The 21,126-nt window shown below is 52.0% G+C and overlaps 1 protein-coding gene across 5 annotated transcripts; it reads left to right on the forward strand.

Moving 5' to 3' along the window:
* The first annotated feature begins 2,073 nt into the window (after positions 1-2,073).
* TSKU (tsukushi, small leucine rich proteoglycan) lies at positions 2,074-20,802 on the forward strand. 5 transcript variants are annotated; one of them, XM_051608751.1, is made up of 4 exons: positions 2,214-2,298; positions 2,916-3,017; positions 5,373-5,443; positions 18,622-20,802. In XM_051608751.1, the coding sequence occupies exon 4, from the start codon at positions 18,629-18,631 to the stop codon at positions 19,685-19,687; it is 1,059 nt and encodes a 352-aa protein (XP_051464711.1). In that variant the 5' UTR covers positions 2,214-2,298; positions 2,916-3,017; positions 5,373-5,443; positions 18,622-18,628; the 3' UTR covers positions 19,688-20,802. The 5 variants fall into 5 exon arrangements, with proteins under 5 accessions (XP_051464710.1, XP_051464711.1, XP_051464712.1 ...); XM_051608752.1 differs by lacking the exon at positions 2,916-3,017 and having other exon boundaries at positions 2,219-2,298; XM_051608753.1 differs by lacking the exons at positions 2,214-2,298; positions 2,916-3,017 and adding an exon at positions 4,151-4,653.
* Positions 20,803-21,126: the final 324 nt, after the last annotated feature.

Below are 21,126 nucleotides of genomic sequence, written 5' to 3' on the forward strand. Positions count from 1 at the left end.
TGATTCTGTGATTACCTGAGCTTGATCTGCTGGAGGGAACATCCATCTATGGCCTGTCCAAGGGCAAGGCACTTGGCATTGGAGAGTTTCACAGTAGAGATGCTGACCATGGCAGCATGAGGCAACGCTTTGTCATCCATCTGAGCACCAGAAGGAGGACATCCCACTTTCAGATGTGCAGATTTCAGTGGGAGATGGTTGAAGGAGCTCAGAAGCAGAGATGGACACGTACCAGAGCTAATTTAGTGTTAGCATCACACCAGGGCTAATCCCTACACCCAGACTTAAACTGTCAGCCCTCTCCCCAGCATGAGCCCAATTCCTTCAAACTAGGGAAATTTTAATAAAACCTCTCTCAGCATTAGAAGTTCAAGCCAGAAAACCTCTCAGTTGATTATTTTTTAATCTGAGCAACAAAATTTCTGAGCACACAATTGTCCCGTGTCCATTTATCAGCAGCTATCACAGAGCATGCTCATTTTAGGCTTCCAATAAAAAAAACCCCAACGTGTAAAGATCTTTGTTTAGCAAAATTCAGAGGTTTCTAAGCCAGGTCTTGTTGTTAAGTTCTTCTTTTCGGATCTGGCAGCACTGACCACTGGACTTTATCTCAGCTAGAGAGTTAAACTTGCAATTCTTCCAGCTTCAAACTGATGGTTTGCTTTGCTGAGGCCAATTTTGACATGGCAAAAGCTTAGCATGAGGCATGGAAAAATGACCAAAATGGAAAATTAAACAAAAGCTTCCAGCTGAGCAACTCCCCCTACTCAGAGCTATAAAAATGAACAGTCCAAAAGCTTGGCTGAACGGAACCTTAAAGCAGACTGTTCACGTCTGGAGATATCACCACCACCTTTACATGGAAAATCACAAACCAGATTATGGGGTTTTCCCAGGGTTTTCCCCTTTGACTTCCTCTGTCTGGTTCCCTGGAACTGCTCATCCCCTCCTTGGCAGAGCTCTGGGTCTTTAATGGGGAATCCCAAACAATAGCTCCTGAGATGTGGGCTCAGAGGGAGCACATCATCCAGATAAGCCACAGCTGGAAATTCAGAGGGTGGAGAGGAACCACTGCCAGCTCCTCCTGACGCCCCAGGTATCTCCAGCCTTCAGCCCCAGCACCAGCTCCTCTGATCAGAGCTGTGTTCCCTAGGGGTAGGTCACCCTGCAAAACTTCAGGAAGGTGGTGGAATGATGTGCTTGGAGAAAGCAGCTGAGCAGAGCAAAAAGCTGCCTGTTGGGAACCTGTTTATAGAAGCATAAAATGGTTTGAGTTGGAAGGGACTTTAAAGATCATCTAGTTCCAAACCCCTGCATGGGCAGGGACACCTCCCACCAGCCCAGGCTGCTCCAAGATCCATATTACCTGGCTTTCAATACTGCCAGGGATGGGGCAGCCACAGCTTCCCTGGGCAACCTGGGCCAGGCTCTCACCACCTTCACAACAAATAATTTCTTCCTAAGATCTAACAAAAATCTTCCCCCTTTCAGCTTAAAACCATTCTCCTCATCCTATGACTCCTTATAAAAAGCCCCTCCCCAGCTTTCCTGGAGCCCCTTCAGGCCCTGGAAGGTGCTCTCAGGTCTCCCTGGAGCCTTCTCTTCTCCAGGCTGAACACCCCAACTCTCCCAGCCTGGCTCCAGAGCAGAGCTGCTCCAGCCCTCCCAGCATCTCCTGGGCCTCCTCTGGCCTCTCTCCAACAGCTCCGTGTCCTCCCTGTGCTGGGGACCCCAGAGCTGTTCCCAGCCCTGCAGGGGGGTCTCAGCAGAGCAGAGTAGAGGGAAGAATCCACCTTCCCCCGACCTGCTGGTCCTGCAGAGATCAGAGCTGGGAGCAAGGCTGGGCTGCGAGGGGAGCTCTGGAGTGACCCCCAAAAAGGCCAAGAGGGATTTTATTCAGGGGGGATGCAGAGCAGCAGGGAAGGGGGGACGACTACGTGTGTACAAAGCCGGCTTGACACCCTCCCTCTTTCCCCCATCAAGGGGGGGTCTGCCAGCTCAGGAGTGGCACAGCCGAGCGCAAGTCCTGCCTCCTCCTCCTCCTCCTTCCTCCTCCTCCTCCTCCTCCTCCTCCTCCTCCCAGATGTTCCCTTGTGTGCAGCCATCTGTTGAGCTCCCTCCTCCCGTGGGGAAGGGGGCAGCCCGCTTGCCCGGCCAGCTGCACGCCTTGGACGAAAAAGGAGGAGGAGGAGAAGGAGGGATAAAGGAGGAGGAGGAGGAGGAGGGAAGGAAGGGGACAGCCAGCCCCGAGCCTCACTGCTGCCGGCTCCCGGCCCTGGGAACGGACCCCAGCCCCCGGTGAGTCCCTTCCTGCCTCCCCATCCCTCCCCCAGGCTCGCAGGGACGGCCAACACCGGGGGTATCTGCTGAGCACCCCCCGTTATCCCCCAGTCGACCAGTGGGGAAACTTTTGGTGTGATGAGTTTGCCTGGCGTCGGGGCTCAGCGGCCGGCGGTGCGGGGGGGGGGGGGGGGCATCGGCTGCGAAACACCTCGGGGAGGGTCGGGGGGGGGGCGGGGGGGTGGAAAGGACAGAGGTCTACTTTTTCCCCTACCTCTGCCTTTCCCAAACAGGGGAAATTTGGGGTGCAGGAGGTGCGTACGAGCCCCCCCAGCCCAGCTCCTTCTCCCCGGAGGAGTTGCAGCGGGGGCGGGATGAAGGGTCTCCAGCCGGGGATCTCTTCTTTTCCCCCACCAGCCTTCTCCCCCCACCCCCCAACCCCTCCCCTCCCCTCCCCTCGGTGCAATGGTGGTTTTGTGAAGTCCTCAGCATTGCCACGGCTGCAAAGTAATCCGAGCAGCAGCTGGAGGCTGCGCACCGCCTCCCGTACCCGGCTTCGGGGCTTTGATTTCACACAGGGCTCCCTGTCTCCCCTCCTCTCCCCCGCACCCTCCCTCCCCTTCCCTTTTTCCCAGCCCTTCCCTCCTTCCCAGTCCACCGGCTCGGGAAAGAGGAGAGAAGCTTTTTGGTCGGGCTGCGGTGCTGGGAGGCTCGCAGGGTTTTGCAGCTCACCCAAGGTAAGGGAAGGGAGATGAAATGGGGAGGGGGTTTGTAAGCTTAGAGGGGGGTCTCCTTGATGGGATGGAAAGGCTGGAAGGTACAGAGGGTCCTCTCCCCCCCGGTGGAAGAGATAAAAGCCGGGCAAAGCTCCCTGCCTGGGAATTTCCCATGGCTGTAAGTGGATTAAGCTGGAGGGGAAGGTGTGTTTGGAGAGTAGGGGGGTGGAGAGGGAGAGGAAGCAGAGTAAGATTTATTTGTTCTCTTATTGGGGGGGAAAGAAAAGAGCAAAAAGCACACACACACAAAAAAAAAAAAGCTGTTGGTTGTGACTTTTGAAGCAGGAGGTCAGAAAGCACGTTATCCCCTGATAACGCACACACCCTGTAAACTTTTAAGCAGCTCCATGGAAACTTGTTATTAATGCTGCAGTCATTAAAAGGCGCAGAGCAGGGCAGATTTATTAGCCCAGTAAACCACAACACGTGCCAGCCCTCTGGAAACAAAAGGGTCCGTCAACTTGACTCCTCTGCTTGGGCTTCGGGAAGGCTGGGAGGAGAGAGGTGAGGATGGAGCTGGTGGCTTGTGTCGCGGGGGGGAAGTGGCATCGCCTCCCGTAACCGGCGCTCTCCGGCGCCGTTGGGAAATGTGATTTGTGTAATTTGGTGGCAGGGAAGGCGTTTGGGCACGGGTGTGAGGGGAGGGTGGGGGAGAGGAGAGAAGAAGATAGGGGACAGGAGAGGACGGGGGAGAGGAGAGGAGAGGACGGGGGAGGGGAGAGGAGAGGATGGGGGAGAGAAGAGGATGGGGAGAGGGGGGGAGAGGAGAGGATGGGGGAGAGAAGAGGAGAGGTGAGGATGGGGGAGAGAAGAGGAGAGGATGGGGGAGAGGAGAGGATGGGGGAGAGAAGAGGAGAGGATGGGGGAGAGAAGAGGAGAGGATGGGTGTGAGGAGAGGATGGGGGAGAGGATGGGGGAGAGGAGGGGAGAGGATGGGGGAGAGGAGGGGAGAGGATGGGGGAGAGGAGAGGAGAGGATGGGGGAGAGGAGAGGAGAGGAGAGCAGAGGATGGGTGTAAGGACAGGAGAGCAGAGGATGGGTGTAAGGACAGGAGAGCAGAGGATGGGTGTAAGGACAGGAGAGCAGAGGATGGGTGTAGGGACAGGAGAGCACAGGATGGGTGTAAGGAGAGCACAGGATGGGTGTAAGGAGAGCAGAGGATGGGTGTAAGGAGAGCACGGAGCCGAGCTCACGGTGCTCACCGAGCTCACGGCGTTGATCGCGGCACCCGGGCGAGGAGCCTCTGTTCTCCCGAGCCGAAAGATTTTCCCCCGGGGTGTCTGCCATGATAAATCAGCTGCCGTTCGCCTGAATATCCGCATTGACTGAAGTTACAGTAGGAAACTTGTCTGGGCGGACGCTGCGCCGTTGCTGCGCGGACGAGCAGCCGGGGCCGTGGAGCTCGAATCCTGCGTTGCTGGCTGCTCCGGAGGCTCTCCCGGCAGAACGGGGCTTCGTGGCAGTGGGAGAGAAGAGAGCAAACCCCGGGGGAAGAGGTGCTGTGGAAAGGCAGGGACAGAGCAACGCCTGGCCGAGCTCTCGGGGAAGAAGGGGAGAGCTGGATGTGCGAGATGCTGAAAGGACCGGAGGGAGCTTCGTGTGTTCCCTGGGAGGATTTGCAGGCTCAACTGGGCTGGCTGGGACTGCAAAGGCCAAGGGGGTGGTTAGTGTCTGCTTCTTGGGGGCACAGGGCACAGGGTTTCGTGTCCCTTCTTGACCCCACGGAAGCCGATCGCTGTCCCGGAGAGGACACGGGAGGTGTTTGCTCATACCTGGGTTATAAACGGCCCAGCGAGGCCAGGACCTGTGCTCAGCCATCTCCTGCCTCTGCTCCCACACCGGGTCCCTCTCCAGAGGTGGTGGGTGCACAAGGGGTGTGTGACTCTCAGGACGGGGGTGGGCAGGAGTTTTTTTCCCTGGCAGCACAGGGCAGGTTTTCCCTGGCAGCTCCAGGCAGGTTTTCCCTGGCAGCCGCCTGGAGTGGGAGTGCATGTGGGGAGACGCTGCTGGTTTGTGAATGAGTTTGAGCAGCTGCTGGCAGAGGGGGTGGGGAGTAATTACAAAAACGCCTGGAGAGAACAAGGACGTGACAGACATCCCAGGGGACATCAATTTCTGACAAGGAGGCAGGGAAGGTGGCAGGGTCAGGGCGAAGGGTCTCCTGCACCCCCTCTTCCTTAAGACTGGGTGCCAGGAATAAGACAGCATTGAGTGGGAGGGAGGAAATTGGGAGAAAAGAGCTGCAAAACACCCACGCACAAAAACGACCCACGCGAAAAGTATTTATTTTGGTTTGTTTCTTTGTTTTGGATATAGGAAAAAGCATCCTGGGCTCCCCCAGCAGCCTGTGCCACCCCTGGTGCCAGACAGAGCTGGGGAAATAAAAGGTGAGCCATCCTCTTCTGAAGGTTCAGACTTTTCCCTCCTTCCCTAGCTGCTTTTTTTTTCCCACCTCTTTCAGTCTCTTCTCCCTCCTCCTCCCATCAGCTGGCTGGTGGGGAGAAAAGGAGGCTGGAGGGTGGGATAAGACAAGGCATGGGGATAAGACAAGGCATGGTTGTCCAGCAGCCCTCCTGACCCCTGGCACCCCTGGGGCTGTGTTGGTAGCCACAGTGCTGGCCACCTGGCAAGCTATCAAAAGAAACTTCCGAGATGTTGAGGGTTGGGAAGAGATAAAGTCTGGACTGAGCAAGCTGTTTCTTGTCTTAAAACTTGGCACCTGGACCTATCAAGGGGAATGTATGAATGGCTCAGCCATTCATTCCAGGGGAGCCTGGAGATTTTCTTTTGTATTGCAATTTATGTTTGGTTTTGTTGGGTTGTTTTTTTGTTGTTGGTTTTTGGTTTTTTTTCAATTTCTTGGGAGTTTCCATTGTTCTGTCTTGGAGTATTCAAGATGTGGAGGGGGGGGGGGAAAGGAAATACTTGCTGTGAGAATCATCCCAGCACCCCCCCCCCCACCTCCCTCCTGCCCACTGCTTGCAGACACTGCAAGAGATTATTAAACCAACCTGGCTGTCTTAGCCTGGGACATTCCTGAGTTGCATTAACCAGGCTGGAAAACTGCCTGTTGGAGCAGTGGCAAACTGGGGAAAAAAAACTAAAACCAACATCAACAAAAAAGCACTTTATCTTTTCTGTAGCTGAGAGGAGGGCCATGTGCTGCCTGTAACATCTGAGTGCTGGCATCTGTGGGTTTGCTTTTCCTGCCCCCTTTCCCCCCTCCTGCTTTTTTGTTGCTGTCCATGTATCTGTGATCCTGACTCCTCTCCCTTCCCCTGGTTCATGCCCAGCAGCTCAAACCCAGGAGTGGGGAGAGAAATAAGGAGCTTATTTTTTGACTTGGAGTAAGATAACCCTTGTCAGGAAAAACTGAGGCTTAAAAGCCAAGCCCTGCTGTGGCAGGTGGGTCAAACCAGAGTTGATCCCTCACCCCCATCATGTCTGAAGTGACAAATGTGCTCAGAGCTCTCCAAGTGGGGCAGGGCACATCCCTGACCCCAAAAGCACCCTTTCTTCTTCCATCCTGGAGAATGAGATGCCTGTAGCAGGGGGCACGGGGAGGCTCTTCCACACAGCAGGATGGAGGAGATGCTTCCTTCAAAGCCCTTTCATCCTGGAGCAAATGTTCAGCTCCCACCCAAGGTGCAGCTCCTATATCTACCCAGGACCAGAGTGTTACAATCTCTTGCAGGAGATCTCCAACCTAAAGGATTACAAGATCACAGGGTAACTCTGAACCTGGCCAGCCTCATGTCCAACGGAGAGCATTGCTCTTCTGGACTGCCACCAAATGTCCCATGATGATGTCCCTATCTCCTGTGTTTGCAACGTGGTGCCTGGTGGCCTCCCCTGGCTTTGGGGGAAGGAACAAGGTGCAAGGGGCCAGGACCATGGAGCCCGTAGGGGAGACGTATGAGGAATTTGGGGAAGTTTTATTCTGCTGATCAGCAAAATCGGGTCAAACAGGGTGAGGAGGTGGCTTAGTACAGGGTTAAATGGTACAGGAAGATGGTTGTGTGTGTCCTGGGTGACTTGCAGCATCTCCAGGGCACGGTGGAAGTGCCACAGAGCTATGCCAAAAACAAGGGGACAGGGATAAGGACAAGATGGAGCCAGGGGAGGTGGGCAGAGCTCTCATGAAGACCCAGACCTGCTGTTGGCAGCCCCCAAGACTGCAGTCATGCTTCAGAGTCCACAAAAACTGGTTTGAGAGGTGTTTAGATATTTCTCCATCACAACCACTTCCCCAGATGTCACCTTCCCTGTCCCCCAGCCTGGCTGTCCATTTTGCAGTGCACAGTGCAGGGCTGGTGTCCTCGAAGTGCCCCAGCAAGGCAGGAGCTGGACATGGTGCATGAGGACAGTGATGGTTTCTGACTGGACTAGTTGAGGCAGTGGTGGCATTGGTAGGGGGCTTCTCCGTGGGGTGAGACCAGGGCTTGTGCTCCACTCCCACTTAAACTGGTAGGATTTGGAGCTGAGGATGGTACCCCCATCCTCACATAGGAATGAACACCTCTCAGCCCTGGGGTTATTCAACCTTAAGACTTCAGGAGGGAAACTGAGGCACGTGAATGGGGACTTGTGGTAAAGTCAGTGGGGAGAAATAGGTCCTGCTGGGCACATGGCCTTCCCCAACCTACTTTAGATGACCCTTCTCTCCAAGACCTTGTACCAGCCAAGAGCAGTTGGAGGATCCTGGGTCAGGGAGGGGAACTAAGGAGATGCTGCAACACCAGATCAGTGGGGCACTGGGTGGTGAGACACTGGCCCAGGTTGCCCAGGGAAGTTGTGGCTTCACTCTCCCTGGAAGTGTTGAAGGGCAGGTTGGATGGGGCTTGTGCAGCCTGGGCTGCTGGGAGGTGTCCCTGCCCATGCAGGGGGTTGGAACTCGATCATCTTTAAGGTCCCTTCCATCCCAAACCAGTCTGTGACTCAGTGATCATCTGGGCTGGGAACTGTGGTGGGGATGATGCCCTGCTGCTAAAACCTTTGTCAGCTTTGCCCAAAGCCCCTTCCCTCCTTCCCAAATCATGCAGGAGACCTACTGGGTCTAGTGAATGTCTCAAGAGCTTCTCTGGGCTTCGCCTGCAGCCTCAGCTGATGCTCTACCAAGTGGTTTCACTGTTGTTCATTGTTCACAGGGCCCTGTTGCAAGAATTATTATGGGGTGGCAGAAAGGCCAGGAAGAGAAGAAGGCAGGAGCCTCCAACTGTGCTGTTTGCAACAATAATGGCCAGGATTGTATTTATTATCTCCTCAGTGGAGGGTCTGCAACTGTATGCTGAGAACCAGGGGTGGCAAAGAGGCCCAGAGATTATTGAGCATGAAAAAAAAACATAAGGATAGTAATAAAAAATCCAGCCACAAAAGTAAAAAGCCCACAAAGAAGCCCCGGGGCAGGACTGAGGGGCACCCAGCCTAAAGTTACCTCCTCACTTGGCCTTCCCTTATTGAAGGCAGCAGCCCCACAGGGCTGAGGGCAGGGGAATTTGGGAGCTGCTGCTTTTCAGAGAGCTAAAGCCCCATGGGGTCCTTTTAAAATCCTTCTGCCAGGGCTGGAGGCGTTTCCCAGCTGGGCTGAATTTCTTTTCCCTCTGCTTCTCACACTGTTTTGGCTGGTGCCAGCTGCTTCTCCTTGCTGGGGCCGGGCAGAGCACAGTGACCGAGGCCCAACGTCGGAGGCAGAGCTTGGACACCTGATTTGCAGCCAACTTTAGTTCAAGGAGAAAGAGCTGGAAAGCCCTTAGATATACAGGGTGATGGGGCTGCAATGAGATATTCTCTCCTGGGGGGCTGTGTCTCATCTGGAGGGACAGAGGCATCACCCTGGGATGTGTTGCCTTCCCCTGGCACTGTTCATAGAATCATGGAAGGGACTTTCAAGATCATCTAGTTCCAACCCCCTGCATGGGCAGGGACACCTCCCAGCAGCCCAGGCTGCTCCAAGCCCCATCCAACCTGCCCTTCAACACTGCCAGGGATGGGGCAGCCACAGCTTCCCTGGGCAACCTGGGCCAGGCTCTCCCCACCCTCACAGCCCAGAATTTCTCCCTCACATCTCAGCTCCAGCTCCCTCTGCCAGCTGGAAACCCTTCCCCCTGCTCCCATCCCTCCCTGCCCTTGTCCCAAGCCCCTCCCCAGCTTTCCTGGAGCCCCTTCAGGCACTGGAAGGTGCTCTCAGGTCTCCCTGGAGCCTTCTCTTCTCCAGGCTGAACACCCCAACTCTCCCAGCCTGTCTCCAGAGCAGAGCTGCTTCAGCCCTTGGATCATCTCCTTGGCCTCCTCTGAACTTGGTCCAACAGCTCCTTCCTCCTCTCCCTTTCTTCCTGTCCCCTGGCCAGCTCCTCTGCTTCAGGGGAACCCATCATGTCCATCAACACAGCATGGTCCTTCTGCAGCTCAGGCCAGCCCAACAGGTCAGTTGAAGGAAAACTACTCTGGGGATGGGGAGTGCATCCACAGATATTGTGTCTTTCCCTTATGGACCAAATGGCCATGGGTGAGCCATACAACCATAGAATCATTTGGGTTGGAAAAGACCTGTAATACAATCAGCTCCAAATATTAACCCAGCCCTGCCAAGGCCACCATTAAACTGTGTCCCTTAGCACCAGATCTGCACAGCTTGGAAACCCCTCCAGAGATGAGGACTCCCCCCCTTCCCTGGGCAGCCTGGGCCAGGCCCTGACAACCCTTGCCAGGAAGGAATTGTTCCCAAGATCCAGCCTCAGCTTCCCCTGGCACAACTTGAGGCCGTTCCCTCTGGTCCTGTCGCTTGTTCCTGGGGAGCAGAGCCCGACCCCCCTGGCTCCAACCTCCTCTCAGGCAGCTGCAGAGCCAGCAGGTCTCCCCTCAGCCTCCTTTGCTCCAGGCTGGACACCCCCAGCTCCCTCAGCTGCTCCTCACAAGTTCTCCAGCCCCTTCTCCTTCTGCTCCAGCCCCTTCCCCAGCTCCCTTGCCCTTCTCTGGACACTCTCCAGCCCCTCCATGTCCTTCTTGTCCTGAGGGGCCCAGAACTGACCCCAGGATTCAGGATGCAGCCTCACCAGCGCCCAGGTCAGGGGGACAACCCCTGCCCTGGTCCTGCTGGCCACACTAGTGCAGACACAACCCAGGATGCTGCTGGTCCTTTCAACCATCACTCTCCTGGGATGGGATGTAGCAGGTGCCATTCCAGGGACATGCTTGGAATGTGGCATTTCCCAGCCAGGCGTGATGATGCAGCTGAGCAGGTTTATTAACAGGTAAAACCAAGAAGTGTCCAGCGTGGTTAGGAGGTTTTCTCTCCCTGTGCTGCACCTCTTAACATTTCTCCCTGGCCTAGCATATGGCGTTTGTCCTGGAGTGCATTCCTCCTCAATTATATCACGTCTCTGGGAGCTGGAGTGCTATGAAAAAGTATCTCCATAGCAGGAACCAGCACAGGAACCAGCTGGGGTTGAGGGTCAGGTGTGGGAGAGCATCATCATGGGCTGAGGCTATTTAGGAAAAGCTTGCTAGGATGGTTTTAGCTTTCAGAAATTGACTAGCTAATAAATAAGGTCCTGCTTCAGGTGTTTTAATCTTTAAAGACCTGGGGAGAATTAAAAGCCAAGGAGACCTTATAGTGTCCTGGAGGGGCTACAGGAAAGGTTGGGAGGGACTTTTTATGAAGGCTTGTAGTGAGTGGACAAGACGTAATAGCTTTAAACTGGAAGAGGGGAGATTTAGATTGGATATTAGGAAGAAACTCTTCACTGTGAGGATGGTGAGAGGTTGGCCCAAGTTGCCCAGAGAAGCTGTGGCTGCCCCATCCCTGGCAGTGTTGAAGGGCAGGTTGGATGGGGCTTGGAGCAGCCTGGGCTGCTGGGAGGTGTCCCTGCCCATGCAGGGGGTTGGAACTAGATGATCTTGAAAGTCCCTTCCAACCCAAACCCTTCTGTGATTCCATGATTCTATGAATTCATGTCAGCTTGTTGGTTTTCTTAGCCTGAGACCAGGAATGGTCAGGAGGGGGGAAGCCTGTGCAACCCCAGTCTTGCAGATGAAGTTGTGATCCATAGCTTGTCAATTGATCTCTCCCAAAGGGGGATGTAGCCCTGAAGAATGAAGGTTTAATCCTCCCAGGGTTACTGCTGTGACCTGTGTAAGGCCTGGGGACTCACAGCCTCCCTCTGGGCATCACAGCAAGCCCTTGGGCATTGGAGGTGGTGGGGCTGGTCTCTTCACCAGGTCCCTCTACAACAAGATGCTTTAGGACTGGTGTAAAACTCAGTGTAAATCGTTCCCTTTGCCATGAAATGCTGTGTCTGTCCCCCTGCCTGTCCCAAAATAACTCCCCTGCAACAGAGACCTCCCGTTTTAGGATGTGTCATTGGGTTTATGATAAAGATCCTGTTCAGGCTGAGTCTGAGGTGGTTAAGAAAATATTTGTGTTCCCAGCTGAGATGAGGTCTGTGTTATGCTCAGTGAGCACTGGGATGGTGAGACCTCCTGTTCCTGGAAATGTTCACTGGTAAAAGCAGAGGGGAAGGATGGGAAGCAGGGGCTCTCAGGGGTAAAAGAATTTTTGATTGCATATTAGGAAAAAGTTCTTCACTGGGAGGGTTGTCAGGCCCTGGCCCAGGCTGCCCAAGGCAGTGGTGGAGTCACCACCCCTGGAGGGATTTCAAAGCTGCGTAGATGTGGTGCTGAGGGACATGGGGCAGTGGTGGCCTGGGCAGAGCTGGGTAAATAGTTGGACTTGATGACCTTTAATGTCTTTTCCAACAAAAACAATTACATGATACTGTGATTTGGAGTGGTCTCCACTGGGGTGATGCTGGAGCAGGAGAAAGCCCTGAGCTCCTGCATCCCTTGTGGGGGCCTTGTTTGATCTCGTGCATCCCAGGCTGCTGGGAACCCTGTGTGGCTGCTGATCCCCCAGCTTGAGCATAGCCAGGAGGCAATGGTGGGGCTGGGATACTCATGTTACCTCTCCAGTGAGCCCCATTAACAGAGCCCTGGGCCAGGCTGCCCAGAGAGGCTGTGGAGTCTCCTTCTCTGGAGACATTCCAACCCTCCTGGACACGTTCCTGTGTGATGTGCTCTGGGTGACCCTGCTCTGGCAGGGGGGTTGGGCTGGGTGATCTTTCCAGGTCCCTTCCAACCCCTAGGATTCTGTGATTCTGGGATTAATCCCCCCTAGGAGCTGCTGGGAGGTGCCACGTTGCTCCCACCCCTGCCTTGCACTCCCTGCAGCCGCTCCAGAGGCTTGGCAAACTTCCTTTCCTCTTGGAAATGCCTCCTCCAGGCACAAGCACAGCTTGGCATGAGACTGGCAAGAAAAATTCCTTTCAAAAGCCATGGGAGACTATTTCCCCCACCTGGAATAAAATTGCCATCAACTGAGCTGAGCAGGGAAGGGAGATTTTTGTGCAAAACCCCTGGTGCCTCAGCAGTTTAATTCCTAATTTGCCTGTGCTGGAGGGTAGCATGGACTTTTTCCCACTCAAGGCAAAATTCTTGGGAACTGGGCTGCTGTTTGCTTCCAAGATGTGGCTTTTTGAGGCATGCAGCTCTCGGGGCAGCAGAAATCATCCATGTTTCAGTCATGGATGTAAATCAGCTGGAACTCGCAGTCTGGGCTGGCAGACCTGCCCACACAGGTTTCCTTTTGTGAGAGCCCAAAATAAACCACACCTTGATTTCCTCCTTGGAGAGGAGGATGAGGGGTGCTGGGGGAAGAGATTGCATGAGTGGAATAAACTATTAGCTGTTAAAACACCAGGATGATAAATTATCCATGGCCTTCTGCAAAGCAGATGGGATTTGTGGCATTAACAGTTGGAGCAAAGATTATTTGAACAGGGCTCTCCCTATCTTTTATAAAGAAAGGATTCTTGTTGTTTGGGTTTTTTTTTTACTTTAATGGAAAAAATGGAGCAGAGACTGTTGAAGCTGAGCAAGGGATGTCACATGTTTGAAAACAAGCCCATGGTGTGAAGCAGTAGGGTTTGGAGGTGCTGGGTTCCCTCTTGATCAATCCCATATGTCTTCTCTGCAGCCCCCGTGGTGGGTTGAGGGGCTGGTTGGTTTTGGCTTTGGGGTTATGAAATGTGCCTGATGCTTAACAATCTGGCTCTGCTCTTGCCAATCTTATCTATCCCATCCCCTCTAACATCTATGAAAATCTCCCTGAGGGATGGAGATCATCGGTGGGATGTTGGTTAATCACTGGGCTTTGGGCTCAGCAGTTTCTCTATGTTTGGAGCTGAGAAAAGATAAATAAGGATAACTGAGACATGGGGATAATTAGGAATACTGTCTTGTTTTTTTCCTTCCTTGGCCCTTCTGGCTGTCCACAATTTCTGTCTCAAATTCCATGTTTGTTTTGGTGAGATTCAAGTCAGACTTCATGCAGAGCAACGGGCTTCTCCTCCAGATCTGGGAGCAGCATCTCATCTTTGCTTAGAGCAGTTTTGTCCCCTCTTGAAATCACTTGAGCAGGGACAAAACTCTCCCTCTGCAGAGCAAACAAACCCCTGGCTCAAGGTCTTGCCTACCTCCCATGATCCCTGGGGACCCACAGGTCAGAGAGGGGAGATCCCATGCTAAGCCCACCCATCCCCAGCACACTGCCCCCCTGCTCTGCCCCAAAAACAACTACCTCCCTGCACTGGGGGAGGAGAAATTACTTTCTCTTTCCATTCCCAGCTTGGTGCCTCCTGTATTTTCTTCTTCCACAGCCTAGTACAGTAGATTTCCAATACCACTGGGTTAATTACTTGCTAACAACTTCCCCTGCAGTGGTGGGAGTCTTGACTGAATGCTAGGGAGATGCTTTTACATCCATTATTAGAAATCATTAAAGCAGGAAGGAATTAATAGAGAATTTATTTTTCTTCATTCTCTTTTCTTATTCTCATTCCCTGCATTTCATTCTAATTTCCCCCAGCAAGTGGGAAGATGGAGCAAAAAGTGTTCGGGTACCTTCAGGAATATTTTAGCTCCTGTTCAAGACCTTAGTTCCTCTTTGTGTTGAGCCATAAGGGCCATGGCCACCCTCCCAGGGGCTGGGTTGCCCCTCATCCTGGTGCTTGCACGTGTTGGTGGGGGAAATAGGGTAAGGAGAAGGAGAAAATTGGGTTGTACACCCCCTTCTTTGTACCCTGATGGATAACTGGGGATGGCTCTGCTGTCTAAGCAGCTTTGCTCTACCCACTGATAAAACCATCAGTGTGAAAGGTGGTAACTTATCACCCAGAAGTGACTTGTGCAATGGCTCCATGAAATGGAGCTGAATTTAGAAGGGCCAAGGGCCTAATTCTCATTCTGCTGTCACTGACACTCAGAGTAACCCCCCTGAGCTCCCCCAAACCCAGCCAAGCAGATGCAAGGTCAAACCTAAACAGAAGATACTCCTTGGGTTCTCCTCTCCCTAAATCCAAGAAGTCACAAACACTGAGTATGAAACCAGGACTGATATTTGCAGAGCAAATACCCCAAACCAGCAAACAACAAAAAAATAACAAATGGAGCAGAAAAACCTCTTCCCGTTCACACCGAAGCTCCTTTGTGAGGAAGCACTAATTAGGTTAATAAGCTTCTAGAGGGGGTAAACACAGCTCTTTCCTGCACATATTTGGGGGCTCCTTCTGCAGGGAAGAGCTGGTCTGAAGCAGGCAGAGGAAAAGCCTGGATGACCTTTCATTCCAATGGATTCTCAGTGTGAGGTTTCCCCCCGGATCCTGCCACGTGACGGTGCAGGGGATGAGCAGAGCAGGAAGGAGTCATTGGGGCATCTGCAGGCTCAGGGAGAGATGTGGGATTTGGATGGAAAGCTGCCACCTTGCTAGGAGTTTGGTCCAGCTTTGGCTCTGCTATCCACCACCTTGGGGTTGTCTCAGGTTATGTGCTGTGCAGAAAGGATGAGCAAGATATAAAGACCAGAGTCCTGCAGCCACTCGGGACACCTGAAACATGGAGGACAATCCTGCCACCCCCAGCAGTTCCTGCTGAAAACAGTGGGTTTAACATACCCCCCAGAGCTGTCAGAGGGCCAAAAATTATCCCTGAGACCTTTCCACACCACAACAGCCATAGAAACAAAGAGGTTATTGCTGAACCAGCCCAAGAGAGGGCTGCTTTCTCCCCTCATCATCCCAGATGATGGTGCTGGTGGTTCCTGGTCAGTGGGGTTTCTTCCAGGTGAACTTCTCAGCACTGCAGGAGGATAACTCATCTTCCTTTTACAAGGGGATGCCTTGGCTTCCTGCCTTTGTCAACAGAGCAGCTCGTAGGCAGCAATCCAAAGTCAATTTGATGTGGCTTCGAATGCACGCTGTACGCAGATTAGCTGTAAACGCCTGCTGCGTGTGGCTCTCCCCATTTCAAAGACTGCTCCCGACTGCTCCATGCCATCATAAAGCGTGTCTGTACCTCACCAAGCCCTTCACTGCTGCTCTGGCAATGCAGGAGTCTCTTTCTTGGACTGGAAGATGACCAGTACCTTTATTTTTCACCTCTTTTATCAGAGCTGTTAACCAAGCGGCTCGTTAGCCCGTGAACGCTTCATGCTGCTCCAGAAGGGAGTTTTCAAGTGGTAGTAAAGGATTGCACCTCATCTGCAAAGCAGTTGCAGAGCCAGTGAGGGAGAATTTGGGGCAGGGCTGCAAGGAGGGAAGAGGCAATAGATGCTGTGCAGACACTTCAGCTGAGCTTTGTGTGCTGCCTTTCGGCTGGGTAATGTTCTCTCCTTGCTGCTGGAGGTGCTGGAGCCGTGGGTGTTGCAGTGGGAGTCACTGGATCTACCCACTTCTGGTGACCATTTTGGAGGCTGATGGAGAAGGGAATTCCCACATCAAAAGGAGTTTGAGCAGCTGCATACTGAAGCCCAGCACTAGCTTCCAGTTCCTTCCAGTGCTGCTCCCAGTTCACAGAATCATAGAATCACAGAATGGGTTGGGTTGGAAGGGACCTTTGAAGCTCATCTAGTCCAATCTCCTTCCATTCAACTAGATCAGGTTGCTCAGAGCCCCATCCAACCTGACCTGGAACATTTCCAGGGATGGGGCATTCACCAGCTCTCTGGGCAACTTAGGCCAGTGTTTCACCATTATCATAGTAAAACTTTCTTCCTTATATCTAGTCTGAGTCTCCTCTCTTTTAGTTTCAAACCATTATGCCTTGTCCTATCACTACAGGCCTTGTTAAAAAGCCAGTTCCCAGTTAAAATAGGTCTTTGGAGATTGCTCACTTGCTTTTCTTCAGGTGGCCCAGCAGGAGCCCATGAAGGTTTTAGCAGTGTTCAGAAAGCCAAGTCTCACACTGATGTGTCTTTGGATCTGCTGGGGTCTGATCCAGCTCCTACTGGAGCCAACAGAATGCCATGAGAAACTGGACCTTTGAAGGAGAAGTTAAGAGGCACTTTCCCTGTTGAGACAGCAGCTGGGAATAGCCACCAGGTAGGAAGTGGGAGAAGAAATACAAGGAAATTGAGATGACACTAATGCAGGTTCTTCCCTGTACGTGAGGTATTTAACATCTGGGTTTTTTTGCTTTTTTAATTTCCAGAGAGCTCCCCACTGCTGTCATTTCATCTGGTAATAAAGCATTTCAATGTGTCCCAAATGCAGCTTCATGAAAAAAAAACCACCAAAATAGTATTTAGTTTAGGAGGGGCTGCAGAAAGGGAGCAAGCTATGGTCTGTCTGCACAGAACCAGGGGAGATCAGCCTTGATATCATTAGGGAGAGGATACCTGGAAAGGTGTCTGCAGAAAGGAGCTCTACCCCGGGTCCTTCTGCACACACATACACACACACACACACGTGTTTTCTCAAGAAACAGTTGAGATGGGCTGGGATTAGGGCTCATCTTACTGATTTTCTGTTGTTTCTATAGAGTAATGGACCCCAGAGGACTGTGTGTTGGCCTTTAGCAATGCTTTGGTAGCAGGCACTTTGGCCAGAGTCCCAATCTCTGCTCTCTGTCTGCAGGAGGTCTGGAAGTTACCACCAGACAAGTCGTCTCAGTGATCAGGACAATATTTTTGCAGTGTTGTTTTTTTTTTCCCTTTGCACTTTTTTGCACCTTGGCAAGGAGTCCCTGAGCCAGCTCCTGGGAAAGAGGCACAAGGTCAGGGCTGGAAAGGGAGAGAAACTGCTTCCAAGGGGTGGGTGAGGGAAGGTGATGTGTGAACTTCTAGGAAATGGTCCTGGGAAGGTGCAAGGACAGCAGGGAAGGTGTCTCAGCCAGATCAAAGTCTGTGTGGGAAAGATGATACTGCAAGGAAGTTGATAAAGTGCTTTTAAACAGGGAAAGGTGAGAAGAGAGACCAGGGGGGGCTGAGGTGGGGATGGGAATGTGCATGTAAAGGGGATTTATAATTTTTGCTTGCTTTATTTTTTTGGCTCACTGAGTGCTTGGCAGGGAGTCACTGTTTCTCACCAGCAGGGTGGCCAAAGAGCAATGCTGATAGATCTGCTTGTCTGGTTTGGTGGGATTTTTTGTTGCCAGCCCTCCTGGAGACCTTGTTTGTAAGGCATGAAGAGTTATCACCTATGACTGCAGTGAGAACCAAAAAGGACAGCCCTTGCTGCCTCTGCTGACCTGCAGGATGCTGGCACACTCCAGTTTATCCTCTCCAAAGATGCAGAGCTAAAGTTTTATTGGGTGGCCCTTGACCAGCAGCTGCTGTTGCCCACGGTTCTGCTGAGGAGCTGCTAGGATGCAATCTGAAGAAGTCCAGCAAAGCCAGTGAGGTGCAGATCATCCCTCTTCCTCCCTTGGCTGCAACAATGGAGAGACAGAAACGTCTCAGCTGGAGGAGGGTCAAAACCAGAGGGGAGGAGAAAGCTCCTTGCTTGCTAGCATTGATAATCAGAGAGAATAGTTAATGTAATTAACAGAGACTTCTCAGAGGCTCATATGAAACAAATTGTCCCTTTCCACTTGATGCCTGTGCAGGGGGCTGGGCCCACCACAGCAGAGTCTGAGTTAGACTAGAAGGTGGCCTTTCTAGCTGGTCATCCTGAAGGATGTTCTGATGATGCCATCATCTGTGTCACCTACAGGAAATTTGAACAGAGCTTTGGTTTTTCCTTCCCTGAGAAGGGTTTTGGATGCCTGAGGCCCCCACTGAGCACTGATCCTGTCAGTGCAGGATCTTTAACATCCAAATCTCACGTGGATGCCCTGACACAAAGACCTCTGTGTGCTGAGGTTTGTCAGCACACTGTACAATGACTCAAGTGTTTGAGCTGTCGTTCAGCTTCTTCCATGGTCCACTCAAATGATGCAAGTTGGGCAGATCTTCCTTTCAGGCAGCCTACTGTTCTTACAGCTCATTCCCAGTCGTGTCTTAACTTGCTTATATCTGCAAAGACTCTTCACCCACTCTTCTTCTCCATTAAGTTCTCCCTGGGGTTCACAATATTAGAGACAAAGTGTTTGGGACATCCATGCTATTTAAGGATAGACTTAATCTATCCCTTTGGAAAGGCAGAGGAGAAGACTGCGTGACTCAAACCATTACACATCTTCAGTGAAGTGATTTCTAGTGCAATTAAATCTACTTTCTTCTCCTCTTGTTTTCCAGGTCAACAATGCAGTTCTTGGCCTGGTTCAATTTGCTGCTTTTCCTTCCTTGTTTTGGCACCACCAAAACCTGCTTCCCTGGCTGCCACTGCGAGGTGGAAAGCTTTGGTCTCTTTGACAGCTTCAGCTTGACCAAGGTGGACTGCAGTGGAATAGGCTCACACATTGTTCCTGTCCCAATCCCTCTGGATACATCCTACTTGGATCTATCATCAAACAAGCTGGAAACAATCAATGAATCAATGCTTACTGGCCCTGGATACACCACCTTGGTCAGCCTTGACCTGAGCTACAATAAAATTGCCAAGATTTCCTCCACAACCTTCTCCAGGCTTCGGTACCTGGAGTCCTTGGATCTGAGTCATAACTCTCTGGAAGTCCTTCCAGAGGATTGTTTCTCCAGTTCTCCTCTGGGTGACATAGATTTGAGCAATAACAAGCTTTTGGATGTAGCAATGGACATTTTTGCTTCCAAAGGTCAAGGAAAACCCCTGAACGTGGATCTATCCAATAATATGCTCAGCACAGTTACGAGGCACCGTGAAAAGAGCATCCCCAACATCCAGAACTTAAACCTTTCTGGAAACAGGCTCACAACTGTGCCAAGCCTTCAGGACATTCCTCTCCGATACTTAAATCTTGATGGGAACCCTCTAGTCAGGATTGAAAAAGGAGACTTCACGGGGCTGAAAGATTTGATTCATTTATCCCTCAGTGGCCTGCACGGCTTTGGAGAGTTATCTCCTTATAGCTTCAAGGAACTACCAGCTCTCCAAGTTCTGGATTTATCCAACAATCCCAACCTGAAGTCGTTGACTGCTGAAGTTATCTTTGGTCTGAACTCGCTACAAGAGCTCAACCTCTCTGGGACAGGCATGTCCACCTTGCCAAAGACTGTGCTGAAATACCTGCCTTCCATCAAAAGCATCACCTTGGGGAAGAACATCCAGTGTCTTAAGACCATCAAAGAAGGACAGTTCCACCGACAGATTGGGCTGACCAAAAAAGAGGTCCTCAGTTGCCACGACAGCCATGGGACTGTAGCAGCAGCACCTTATGTTTCATGATGAAAGCTGGGGAGAAGGGGTGGGGAAGGGAGGGTGGGGAGGCCACGGGGTTTGTACAGATGTCGGACTGAGGTGGCTTGCAGTGTGCCTTTTGTAAAAACTGTCCCTAATTTATATATTTGTATGTGCCAACACTCGACTGTTTGTGGATTTTATAAACTCTTCAGTCCTGACCCACTTCATCTGCAGGCTCCAGGTTTTGCCCGGTGCCTCGAGGTCCTGCACACAGCCCATGAGCTCAAGAGAGGTGATGTTGGACAACGGGGACCACACTGCTCTGCAGGTCCCAGGGCAGAACAGCCCATCTGGAGCAAACCTTTGTGTCCCAGACACGTTGTAGGAGCCAAGTTACGTCTGCCCAGAGCACACATCAAAACGTACCAACTCGGTAGCTTCTTGCTTACCCGACCCGTGCATCATCCTTGTTTTAAATTAGCATTGCCCACAAAGTGCCTTCTGGATGTTGCCTTCGTTAGCAGCACCCTGTTCCCTGTCATGCACTTTCAGTCTTGAAGAAACATTTCCAGACAAACCTGAAAACAGGGTGCTCCTAATGTGCTGGTTTTTACGTGATCTTTGCATAGGCGTGCGGTGAACTCGGAGCAAGTCGAGAACTTTTCCCAGAATTTTCTCCCTGTTCTCCCATCTCAATCCTTTTCGTGTTAAATTACTCCAGGTCTAACCTTGGCAACTTCCTGTCTTCTTAACCGTAGCTCAGAGATGATGTGCAGCAGAGCAAGGGAAGAAGAGGGATCTGCCAACAGCCACATCTCACCCAGGAACCAGCCCCTGACAAAGGAAATTAGCTGAGCTGCAAAGTGAAGAGACCATGTAGCTTAAAAAATAAACAGCAATTCCCTCCTCTATTTCTGGGGAAGCTTGGAAGAACATTTTGATAGGGACTGAGGTCCTGATGACCTTATCAAACCAAGGTGTGGACCCAGAGGATGTGAGATGAAGCTGGTTCCATGCTGGTGTTCCTCATCTGAACACATTTCTGACTCGGCTGGCCTTGCAACATTTTCCAGAATGTGCTGGGGAGGAATTAACACTGATGCCTGTGACCCTGGAGCACTTTGCCTATCAGAGGAAAGATCTCAGTTGGCTTTTTTCCAGACTTGTGGTTTTTCTTTCTCTCACACAGCTCCTTGGCTGCCAACTGAAATCTGATGAAAAGCCTGGTCCTCAGAGGTTTACTCATGTTTTCCTCCATGGTTGAAGTGTTGGCAAAGCAAAGAGGAGCCCCTCTTGTCCCTCTTCTTCTCCAGGCTAGGAGAAGGTGGGGGAAAGTAGCACAGCATGACTCAATGCCATGTGTGAAGCCTTCAACTTGCTTCAGTGAGTTGCTTAATGGAGGTGTCTGCTGAGGTCTGGTCACAGTTTGTCCTGGGGATGGGAAGGGATGTTGTGGATGGGGGTCCTGCTCAGGCTGGGCTGTA

The sequence above is a fragment of the Apus apus genome, chromosome 1, assembly GCF_020740795.1.
Source record: "Apus apus isolate bApuApu2 chromosome 1, bApuApu2.pri.cur, whole genome shotgun sequence".
In the NCBI taxonomy this organism is placed as follows: Eukaryota; Metazoa; Chordata; class Aves; order Apodiformes; family Apodidae; genus Apus; species Apus apus.